The sequence below is a fragment of the Amblyomma maculatum genome, chromosome 10, assembly GCF_055883805.1.
Source record: "Amblyomma maculatum isolate TAMU_Amacu chromosome 10, ASM5588380v1, whole genome shotgun sequence".
Classification (NCBI taxonomy): Eukaryota; Metazoa; Arthropoda; class Arachnida; order Ixodida; family Ixodidae; genus Amblyomma; species Amblyomma maculatum.
In genome coordinates this window covers 167980514-167992305 of record NC_139353.1, presented here as the reverse complement: position 1 = coordinate 167992305, position 11792 = coordinate 167980514, and the positions used below count along the sequence as shown (strand labels likewise).

The 11792-nt window shown below is 51.4% G+C and overlaps 1 protein-coding gene and 1 long non-coding RNA gene across 2 annotated transcripts; one reads left to right on the top strand and one right to left on the bottom strand.

Annotated features, from left to right (window-relative positions):
* Nucleotides 1–256: 256 nt before the first annotated feature.
* LOC146177882 (G-protein coupled receptor moody-like) lies at nucleotides 257–2561 on the top strand. The gene has a single exon (XM_084580628.1). It carries the CDS (start codon nucleotides 352–354, stop codon nucleotides 1465–1467), a length of 1116 nt encoding a protein of 371 aa, XP_084436754.1. The 5' UTR covers nucleotides 257–351; the 3' UTR covers nucleotides 1468–2561.
* Nucleotides 2562–3186: 625 nt separating this feature from the next.
* On the bottom strand, nucleotides 3187–11531 carry LOC146177881 (uncharacterized). Its single transcript, XR_014701100.1, has 2 exons — nucleotides 11417–11531; nucleotides 3187–3705 (listed from the first exon to the last, which is right to left on the bottom strand). It is a non-coding gene; the product is annotated as an uncharacterized LOC146177881 (long non-coding RNA).
* Nucleotides 11532–11792: the final 261 nt, after the last annotated feature.

Genomic DNA, 11792 nt, shown 5'->3' with positions numbered 1-11792 from the left:
AAGCGTCGCTCGAACGACGACACGCTGTTGGCAGTACGAGGCTTGCACTCCTGCGCGCACATTTCCGGAGTGCCATGTGGGTCGCGTGAATGCGTAGCGGGGTTTGTCCGACGAAATCGCACCCAAACGACTCAGACTGCAAGAGCTGAGATTAATGAAATAGGCGCGTCAACTTCCTTCCTCTTGGTCGAAGTGCGGAAATGGGTCTTCCCATATCGCGCGCGTCATCCGGACATCTTGGGGCACGTGCGCTTCCTCTTCTCGCGCGCTGTGTAGCACGCTAGCGAGAAGATAGTTTGACAGCGGGCAGACCGAGCTCTCGAGAGACGAGCGGATTCTGGTGGTCAGAAAATGGAAACTACTACGCTGCTGGCCTTAACTTCAGTCCCATCAAGCGCCACCACGAACGAAACGACTGAAGACATCGCTACCAACATCTCGTCCGGGGTGCTGCGCTTTGAGGATTACCCACGGCCGATCCTTACCGGAGGTTTTGTGGCCCTAGTGATCATGTGCGTATTTGGCGTGCTCTCCAATGCCGTGTCCATGGCGGCGCTGCTTCGCTCCTCTAAGCTGCTCAAGAACGCAACCACGGCGCTAGTGATCAACCTGTGCTTCACCGATCTCCTGTTTTCGGCTCTAAGCACACCGCTGGCCGCAACCGTGTTCTGGAATGCAGGCTGGGTGTACAGCGATGGCCTGTGCGTGGCGTACGGCATAAGCCGCTTCTTCAACACCGGCGGCTCCATATTCACCGTTATGGCCATCAGCATCAACCGGTACGTGGTGATAGTGAAGCCGAGGTTATACACACGCGCTTTCACCGAGGGTAACAACCTTCTCGTCGTGACCATCACCTGGTTGCTCACACTCTCATTGCTCATCTGGCCCACGGCTGCCGTGTGGGGCCGCTTCGGCTGGGACGCCGACATCGGAACTTGCAGTGTAGTTCCCCACAACGGGCGCAGTAGCAAGGCGTTCCTCTTTATGGTGGCTTTCTTTGTTCCCGCCATCTCTTTCGTAATTTGCTACAGCCGCATTTACTGGATTGTGCGCAAAACCCAGCGCAATCTGCGCCAGTACAGCACCAGCCACAAGTCGGCGGCGTTCGTGGCGCGGCTCTTTGCCCAGCGCAAAGACGGCGGCGCAGTCTCCGAGGAGAAGATACAGCGCCACCAGCGTCGCATCGCCAAAGACTGGCGGCTTCTGAAGACGGTCTTCGTGATCTTCGCGGCCTTCACTCTCTGCTACCTGCCGCTTCTCACACTAAAGGCGTTCCGACTGCTTGACAACTACCCGGGCATTCAGGTGTTTGCCTACCTGACCTTCTATTTCTCGGGATGCGTGAACCCTATCATATACATCTGCATGAGCCGCGAGTATCGGCAGGCCTACAAGGAACTATGGCCATGTGCCAAGAGCGCTGCTCTGTCAGAAAGCACAGGAAGCCAAGAGACTCCGGTGTGAGGCATCGCCCGAGGAGTCCCGGCCACCATTGACGTGTTTCTCATGGGTCTGTAGGATCTTTGGCCGTGTTGACCTGTATGCACGACATGTTCCATTATAATAAGAATATTTGCCAGATGTGCTTGGGCTACAGCCGCCAAGTCGCACGACCAATGAAAGCGAGAAGCGGCGGTCACTGACTTCGGTGGACTGCAACACACCGCCATATATCATGACGCACCGAGCCCGCGCTAAAGATCGCCTGCAGTCACTTTCGGTGCTAGGAGAGGATGCCCACAGTGTACGACGGTGTGTGTTTTTCCTGTGTAGGCCATTGAATGCGACTGCCTCTTTCATACTGTTGTTTTGTTTTAATTAAGACCCATCTATTTTGTCTTTATTGGGGAGTGTACTCGTGTAGCGACTTCTAAAGAGAACGAATAATTATTATTGCTCCAATTGTTTTTTTTTTTTACCGTACAGTAATGACTTCAGTTGTAGGCTTTACCGTCCTCAATAGACTCAGGCTGCGAGCGCCGCCATAATGAAGAGATACGAATACATTCGGCGTCAGCCTCCTCTCAACCACACCGTCGTGTGTCGACTCTAAAGGAAAGCGGCCGCTGCGGCCTATGGATATAGTTATCGATGAAAGTTCACTGTACACGGCACAAAAACCAATTCCGCAGGGCACTAAAGCAAGCACACATGCATTGCCACGTGGCAATGCTTTCACAATTCTCTTCATTTATTCTTCGGAGACGCCCCACTTTGCTCACGAGCGTGTAAGCAGGCGGGTTGTCACTTGGAAAAAAAAAATATCATTATTACAGCCCACATTATTATCACAGAATTGGTTCCACTTAGATTCTAAACTGAGCAAGTTTGTGGGTTTACATTTTGGGTGACGTGCAAGAAAGATAAGGACGAAAGAGGAGCGCACAGTACTGCTTACTCAGGAGTGCTTTTACTGGAAAGGCTAACACAATAATATACAGCGGAAAAAACAATTCAAAACGCTCCAGATTTCCTGTCGTTGAACATTTTTGTTATATTTATGGCTATTTATTTCTTTTTCCTGATCAATAAAATTGTTTTGTGGTTGACGTTTTAAATGCTTAGAGTTAGCTTCACTGCCTTTATCTGCAAGTTTCGCGTCACTCCGCGTTTTGCCTCCGCCTAGTAATCCGTGAACCCTAAAGATTGGGACAGTACTCGTGCACCGCATGTTCTTTCATCTCGCGTTGCGCAGCACACATCTTCGTCTTCATCGTTATGAGAGCCCTATGCTCCCGCGGCAGCAGATCACGCCAGCTGTAAAACTGTAACGCACTCTTGGGCTCTGTAGTTTTCATTAAGTTCCAAAATGAAATATACTCTCGCGTTGTCAAAGACCGTCTTGGTATACAAACGGAGAACGCAGCCGTGTCAAGCAAGCTACGAGCAAAGAGAAGAGCTTGTTACCGAGGAGGTTCCCACGCGCGGCAGCGAGCATTGATTGAAGCAGCGACTGCTGCCGATGGGCAACGCTCGTGAAACTTGATTCAAAGATAACTCTAAAATAAAAAAAAAGTGATCAGGGCTTGAACTTTACCAGATTATGACTCTTTCAATTTGTCTTATCACTTCATTTTGGTAATATGCATGTTCTTTGGGGTTACCACCTAGGTCAACTAAACCTTCACTTCAACTTCACTTCGGAAACTCCAAAATAGTGAAAACTGCAATTTACTCCTCCTGTTTGCGCTCTCGTCTCCTTACGTCGTGCAGGAACAGAAGACGATTTATTTCCATAAAAGTACAGTTTAATGCGGAATTAGGGGGGAAAGTTGCTCGCGTCGTGTTGACTAGTCCTCAAATTGTATTGTGCCAGAGGCTGCAATGCAAATATATGCGATAATAAAGGAATTAAGATTTCATTACCTTTTCCTGCGGGCCGGGATTGAGGACACCAAGAGCGACCTCTTGGCGCTCCTAATCACAATCTTGGTGTTATACGACCCCAAAATTGGCTGAAGGCTCAGCTTGGTTAAGCCTGGAAGATTGCGAAAGCTGCGCCTTGTTCGGCTGGTGGTGTGCCATGGGTGTCCGTGCTTTTGGCAAGCCGTTCTTCTCTCTGTTCAGGCGTTTCTTCGGGGCACGGCGTTTTCTTCTGTTGAAGTTGTAGCGTTTCATACTGTTCATAGATGCAGCATCTTCAGCAGTTGAAGCAGCCATGATAGTCACATCGGCATTAGAAGCGTCCATGAAAGTTGAAACCTTATTGAGATTGGCAGCAAGGAAAAACAGTCAGACGTTCCACCAGTAACAAAGGACGAGGTCAAGACAGCATTAGAAACTATGAAAAGGGGAAAAGCAGCAGGACAGGATCAGATAACTATAGATTTGTTGAAGGACGGGGGGATATAGTGCTAAAAAACAGGCCACCCTGTATACGCAGTGCCTGGTGTCATCAGCGGTACCGGAACAATGGAAGAATGCAAACATTATCCTCATTCATAGGAAAGGGGATGCTAAGGACCTTAAAAATTACAGACCAATCAGTATTTTACGTATAAGGTATTTACTAAGGTAATCGCTAATATAATCAGGACAATCTTAGACTGCAGTCAAGCAAAGGACCAAGCAGGTTTTCGGAAACGGTACTCTACTATTGATCATATTGTCACGTAGTGGTGACGAGGTCGACGACACAATTGAAGGGTCGATGATTGCACTAAAGAAACTGTTTATTTGGGCTGACTTGCGCCCGCAAAAGAACTAAGCAACTCGGCGGCGGCGATAGAAACAAACGTGCTCGTCGATCGTCGAACAAAGACTGCCCGTCACACTCGGCAACGCTCAATTTAAAGGCTGCACAGAACAATCTAGATAACGTCGCAAACAGCTACCAGCACGGGCTGGAACATTGTGGAAAGGCACCCAAGAGGCTGGAACCTTCGAGACAGATCTCAATACATCTTGCGCTACAACAAAAGTGATAAAGGTGTGACTCGCGACATCGAGCATTAACAAACAAAGATTACGGAACTGATACGCGGTCCAGAATCAGAGTGATAGGCCTGTATGCCGGCGGCTGTTAAAAAACAACAAAGACTGTTTTGAAGGTTTCGCGGCATTACTCCCCCCTTAAAAAAACATCGCCTCGATGTTCCAGAACAAAGAAACTTAAACATAAACACTGCAAAGTTTAAACACCACAGATTCTTTAACGCGCGTAATATGGCTTCAGTCGTACAACATGTACAATTTCTGGGCGTGCGCGTCGCCGTTGTGATGCTGACGTTCCGTCGGGAATGACTTCATAGTCCAGTGGGCCGACGCGGCGAAGAATTTTGTACGGCCCAAAGTATCGACGCAACAACTTTTCACTTAATCCGCGACGGCGAATTGGTGTCCAAACCCACACTTGGTCTCCTGGATTGTACTCTGCGTGGCGTCGTCGTAAATTGTATCATCGGCTGTCGGTGCGCTGCTGGTCTTTAATACGCAGCCGTGCGAGTCGTCGGGCTTCCTCTGCACGCTGCAGGTAGGCGGCGACGTCAAGGTTGTCCTCGTTGGTTACGTGCGGCAGCATTGCGTCGAGCGTCGTCGTGGGCTCCCTGCCGTACACAAGCTTAAACGGGGTCGCTCTGGTCGCCTCCTGGACTGCCGTGTTATACGCGAAGATCACGTACGGCAAGATGGCGTCCCAGGTCTTGTGTTCAGCGTCGACGTACATAGCGATCATGTCCGCGATCGTTTTGTTCAGGCGCTCCGTAAGGCCATTGGTCTGGGGATGGTACGCAGTTGTTCGTCGATGGCTTGTGTGACTGTATTCCATGACGGCTTGCGTCAACTCTGCCGTAAACGCCGTTCCCCTGTCCGTGATGAGCACTTCTGGGGCGCCATGTCGCAAGTAAATTTGTTCGACAAAAAATTTGGCGACTTCTGCCGCGGTACCATTTGGTAGTGCTCTTGCTTCGGCGTAACGGGTAAGGTAGTCAGTGGCCACGATGATCCACTTGTTACCCATAGACGAAGATGGAAAGGGGCCGAGGAGATCCATCCCAATTTGTTGAAAGGGCAGGATTGGGGCGGAATCGGGTTTAGTAGTCCTGCTGGTCTGATCGGCGGCGTCTTGCGTCGTTGGCACTCACGACACGTCTTCACGTAGTGGGAAACTTCGGCAGGCAGTCGCGGCCAGTAATACTTCTCCCGGATTCGACGCAACGTGCGCGCAAATCCGAGGTGGCCTGCTCTGGGCTCGTCGTGCAACGCCTGCAGAATTTCTTGCCGAAGGGTTTTAGGCACTACGAGAAGCTGCGCGGTCTTGTTGGGTGCAAAGTTCTTCTTCACGAGGAGGCCATTGCTTAACGTGAAGGATGATAAATGTCGCCTGAACACACCAGGAGGGGAAGCGGTCTTTCCTTCCAAGTAATCGGCTAGCGCTTTCAGCTCAGGGTCTGATCGCTGTTGTTCTGCGAAACTGCTGGCGCTTACCGGTCCCAAAAAGGCGTCATCGTCATCGTCCTTCGGGGGAGAATCGACGGGAGCGCGGGATAAGCAGTCTGCGTCGGAATGCTTCCGGCCCGACTTATAGACTACAGTCATGTCAAATTCTTGAAGTCGTAGGCTCCATCTGGCAAGGCGGCCGGAAGGATCTTTCAAATTAGCCAGCCAGCAGAGCGCGTGATGGTCGCTTACCACCTTGAATGGTCGGCCGTACAGGTATGGACGAAACTTATAAGTAGCCCAGATGATCGCAAGGCACTCCTTCTCGGTCGTCGAGTAATTTACCTCGGCTTTTGTGAGAGACCTGCTAGCGTAGGCGATTACTTTTTCCTGTCCGCCAGTCTTCTGGACGAGAATGGCTCCTAGGCCTACACTGCTCGCGTCGGTGTGAATTTCGGTCTCGCCGTTTTCATCAAAGTGGCCAAGTACAGGAGGGCATTGCAGGCGGCGCTTAAGTTCGTCGAAGGCTTCCCCTTGCGGCGATTCCCATTTAAAATGTACGTCAGCCTTTGTAAGCTGCGTCAACGGTTCGGCGATCCGCGAAAAGTTTCTGACAAATCGTCGATATTAAGCGCACAGCCCAAGGAATCGGCGCACAGCTTTCTTGTCGGCAGGCGGTGGGAATTGTGCGATTGCAGCTGTTTTCTCCGGGTCTGGGCGAATACCGTCCTTGCTAACGATGTGACCTAGGAATCGGAGTTCTTCGTAGGCGAAATGACACTTCTCTGCTTTTAGCGTTAGCCCCGATGACTTGATGGCTTCCAGCACTGTCTGTAGTCGTTTTAGGTGGTCTTCAAAGTTTGACGAGAAGACAACAACGTCGTCCAAATATACCAAACAAATTTGCCACTTCAAGCCTGCCAGGACTGTGTCCATTACTCGTTGAAACGTGGCTGGTGTGGAGCCGAGGCCAAATGGCGTCACCTTAAATTCATAAAGGCCGTCCGGTGTGATGAATGCGGTCTTCTCGCGATCTCTTTCGTCGACCTCAATTTGCCAATATCCGCTCTTCAGGTTCATCGATGAGAAGTACCTTGCATTGCAGAGCCGGTCGAGAGTGTCGTCGATGCGGGGAAGCGGGTAGACATCCTTCTTCGTTATGCTATTCAAGCGGTGGTAATCAACGCAGAAGCGAAGTGTGCTGTCTTTCTTCTTGACCAAAACGACTGGTGCCGCCCAGGGGCTGTTCGATGGCTGGATTACGTCCTCACGCAGCATTTCCTCAACTTGATCGCGAATGGCCTGGCGTTCTCGCGGCGATGCACGATAAGGGCTTTGGCGCAGAGGTCGGGCGTGTTCGTCCGTTATTATGCGATGCTTGGCCAGTGGTGTTTGTCGTACCTTCGATGACGATGAGAAGCACTCCCCGTAGCTTCGAAGCAGACTGAGAATCTGGTCTTTCCTGTTGTGGGTCAATGCCGGGTTGATGACAAATGTGGGCTGACGGAATAGGTCCGGTGCGTCTTCCAGCGTTTGGTCGTGGAGGGAGAATACATCTTGAGGTCCGCTAATTCGTCGAGAAAGGCGATCGTCGTGCCCTTGTTGAGATGCCGGTATTCTTCGGTGAAGTTTGTTGCCAGAACCTGAGCTTGACCTCTCCGGAATTTCATGATGCCTCTTGCGATGCCGACACCTCGTTCTAAGAGCAATTGGATATTTCCTTCGACGATGCCTTCAGCGGTTTCGATGTTGGCGCTACCTACGCAGACTGCGATACTTGATCGGGGCGGGACGTTCAATTCTTCGTCGAGGACGTTTAAAGGGATGTGTTGCATCGACGTCGTGGTAGCAGAAATGGCTTTGTCTGCAGAGAGCTTGATGAGCTTGGATCGCAGGTCGATGATAGCCCTATGTTCATTTAGGAAGTTCATGCCTAAAATCACGTCGCGGGAGCCCTGCTGCAAGACCACAAAGCTGGTGGGGTAAGTACGCCCATTTACGGTTATTCTTGTAGTGCATCGTCCCGATGGAGTAATCAGGTTGCCACCTGCTGTGCGAATCAGCGGGCCATCCCAAGCGGTGGTAACTTTTCTTAGCTGAGAGGCTAACGATCCACTAATGACTGAATAGTCAGCTCCGGTGTCTACTGGGGCAGTGACTCTGCGACCGTCGACATCAACTTCGAGGTCACTTGTTCGCGTCCTCGCATTGCACGTGGGCCTTAGTGTCCGATCTCGGCTCCGTCTTTTCTTCAGGTCATGGCCGGGGCATACCGTTGTTACTTCGCTGGGCGGCGGTGTCTGCTTGCACTCTGGTCGTGTTGTCGTCGATGTCGTCGTGTGGAGCTGCGATGAAATGGTTGCGTCGTCGTTAGTGGTCGTCGGTGGCGGATGATCTTCGTCTTTTCGCCGTTGAGCAACCTCACCTCCAAAGGTTGCTGCCTTTAGTTTCCCCTACGGGGGCTTGGGGACCTTCCGCGCACACTATCGTCATAGTTACGTCCTGGCGACGCAAAGCGGGCCCTGTACGGCGATGGAGACCTGAATCGACGGCTTGGTGGCGCAATCTCACCGCTAGGCAGATAGTCGTCGATTTCTTGCGGTCGTTCACCTGGGCGTGGCCGTGGAGCGTCGACTGCAAATCCGCGGAGACCGATTCGTCGGTACGGGCAGTGCCGCAGAATGTGGCCGGCCTCACCGCAGTGGAAGCATAATGACCGGTTGTTCGCTATCCTCCATGCGTCGCACTTCCTGGGGCTTGTTGGTCGTTGGTAGGCTTGGCGGGCGGGAGCCAAGGGGCGGTTTTCAGGAACAGGCCGGTAGCGGCGAGGGCTCGGAAAGTCATCACGTCGGGGCGGAGGGCGACGTAATGCACCAGCGTAGTTCATCGCTGTTGCCTCTTGTGCTGGAACAGTCGTAGCCGTCGCTTAAGGAATGCCCAGCGCCTGCTGGACTTCTTCACGGACGACGTCCGCGAGCGTCGCCACCTGCGGTTGTTGCGATGATGGCATCAGTCGGCGGAGCTCCTCTCGCACGATCTCCCGGATGAGGTCCCGAAGGTTCTTTCCGCTTGCAGATGCGCTAGGGTAGTGGCATGAGTAGTCTGGTTGAAGTGGTCGCTCGTAGTGGCGCATCCGGGTGTCCAACGTCTTCTCAATAACAGACGCTTCCGTTTCAAATTCCGCCACTGTTTTTGGCGGATTTCGGACAAGATTTCCAAAACGCGATTCTTTGACGCCTCGCATTAAAAGTTTGACTCTCTCACCTTCAGTCATGTTAGGGTCGGCGCGGCGAAAGAGGCGCTTCATCTCCTCAACGTACGCCAGGACAGACTCGTTAGGAAGTTGCAGTCTTGACTGAAAGAGGGCCTGGGCTCTTTCCCTTCGGACGATGCTTGAAAATGCAGTCAGAAACGCTTCCTTGAAAGTCTCCCAATCCTTCATAGTTGCCTCATGATTTTCGAACCAAACTCGGGCATGTCCTTGAAGAACAAAGTAGACTTGCCTAAGTTTCGCGGCGTCATTCCAGCCGTTGAAATCTGCCACACGGTCGAAAAGGTCCATCCAATCTCCCGCATCTTCACCCGGTAGTCCATGGAAGCAGGGGGGCTCCCGGGGTTGAAAGAAAATAACCGGTGCTGTAGGCTGGGCCATTGTCAGCGTCGATGCCTTCCGAGATCGAATGGGGTCAGGCAGCAGACCGTGTTCGGGTTGTAGGCCTTGAAGTCGGCGGCTGGCTCGGTGACCTGTAGGCTGGTCTTCCAGGGCGACAGGAACACGGCTTGGGTCTTCGCTCGAAGGATCAAAGGCAGCACCTCCACCAGATGTCACGTAGTGGTGACGAGGTCGACGACACAATTGAAGGGTCGATGATTGCACTAAAGAAACTGTTTATTTGGGCTGACTTGCGCCCGCAAAAGAACTAAGCAACTCGGCGGCGACGATAGAAACAAATGTGCTCGTCGATCGTCGAACAAAGACTGCTCGTCACACTCGGCAACGCTCAATTTAAAGGCTACACAGAACAATCTAGATAACGTCGCAAACAGCTACCAGCACGGGCTGGAACATTGTGGAAATGCACCCAAGAGGCCGGAACCTTCGAGACAGATCTCGATGCATCTTGCGCTACAACAAAACTGATAAAGGTGTGACTCGCGACATCGAGCATTAACAAACAAAGATTACGGAACTGATACGCGGTCCAGAATCAGAGTGATAAGCCTGTATGCCGGCGGCTGTTAAAAAAACAACAAATACTGTTTTGAAGGTTTCGCGGCAATATCCATACCATCTACCGGGTGATAGGAAAATGCTCGAAATAAAACCAGCCCTTATGCATAGCATTCATTGATTACGAAAAAGCATTTGACTCAGTTGGAACTCCGGCGGTGATGCAGGCATTGAGAAATCAGGGGGTAGACGAGCCGTACGCGGAAGTGCTGGAAGATATACATAGCGGCTGCACAACAACCATAGCTCTGCATAAAGAAAGCACCAAAATTCCCATAAAGAAAGGTGTTAGGCAACGAGACACGATCTCCCCAGTACTATTCACAGCGTGTTTAGAGGAAGTATTCAGTGACTTGGAATGGGAGCAGTTAGGGATAAGGGTAGATGGAGAATAGCTCAGTAATCTGCGATTTGCTGATGACATTGCCTTGCTAAGTAACACGGGGAATGAACTGCAAATAATAATTGATGACCTAGACAGGAAAAGCAGAAAAGTAGGTTAGGAAATCAATATGTAGAAGACTAAGGTAATGTTCAACAGCTTCGGGAAGGAACAGCAGTTTACATTAGGTAGCGAAGTACTGGAAGTAGTAGGCGAATATGTCTAATTAGGACAGGCAGTAACCGCAGATCCGGACCATGAAAAGGAAATAGCAAGAAGAATAAGATTGAGATGGAGCGCATTTGGCAAGCACTCGCAGATTATTACTAGCAGCTTACCGATATCGCTCAAGAGAAAAGTATACAATAGTTGCATCTTACCTGTACTCACCTATGGGGCTGAACCGTGGAGGCTAACCAAGAGGGTTCTACTTAAGTTGAGGACAACCCAGTGGACTATGGAACGAAAAACTGTAGGGGTAACATTAAGAGGTAGGAAGCGTGAAGATTGGGTCAGAGAAATTATTCAAGTTGCTGACATTCTAGTGGAAATCAAGAAGAAATGGGCATGGGCGGGACATGTAGTGCGCAGAGAGGATAATCAATGGTGGATTCCAAGGGAAGGAAAGCGTAGCAGGGGGCGGCGGAAAGTTAGGTGGGCGGATGAGGTTAAGAAGTTCGCAGGGGACAAGTGGATGCAGCTAGCACAGAACAGGGTTAATTGGAGAAATATGGGAGAGGCCTTCGCCCTGCAGTGGGTATAGTCAGGCTGATGATAATGATTTAACTTGTCTCCGAACTACTGGCTGTCTTCATAGTCTCGCTAACGTTAACACCGCTCATTAAATTAGGGCCCTGAACGTGTAGGTGCACCGGAATCAAGACATGTTGATCGGCGCGCTCGCCAGGCTGCTGCATACGCACGTTGTTTAGCTCGCCGTTGTTCCCGTTCTTCTTCTGTTTCTTTAGCATGGCGCCGCGCTTGGCTGCTGCAGATCGTTCCAGCCTCGCCTTATACGCATCATCCGACATACCGTTAGGCTGCGCTCCGACAACTGCGAGGAGCCGAGCCAGAGCCCTATTTATCCTCCTAGCGTGACGTCACAAACAGCGAGCGCCCTCTCTCGGCTGCGACAAAGCGCCGTGTATGGACTCGCCGCCACCGTCCGATGGCGCGAGCTGGGGACCCATCTCTCGGTCTGGCGTGACGTCACACGGTCACGTGAAAGGCCATGTATGGAGGCGCCACGACACGCCAAAGGCCAACACCTCCTATATATTCTCAAGGCCTGTGCCCAAA

What these genes read in the sequence shown, in the direction of transcription:
- LOC146177882 (XM_084580628.1), top strand. Translation starts at nt 352, where the DNA reads ATGGAAACTACTACGCTGCTGGCCTTAACTTCAGTCCCATCAAGCGCC.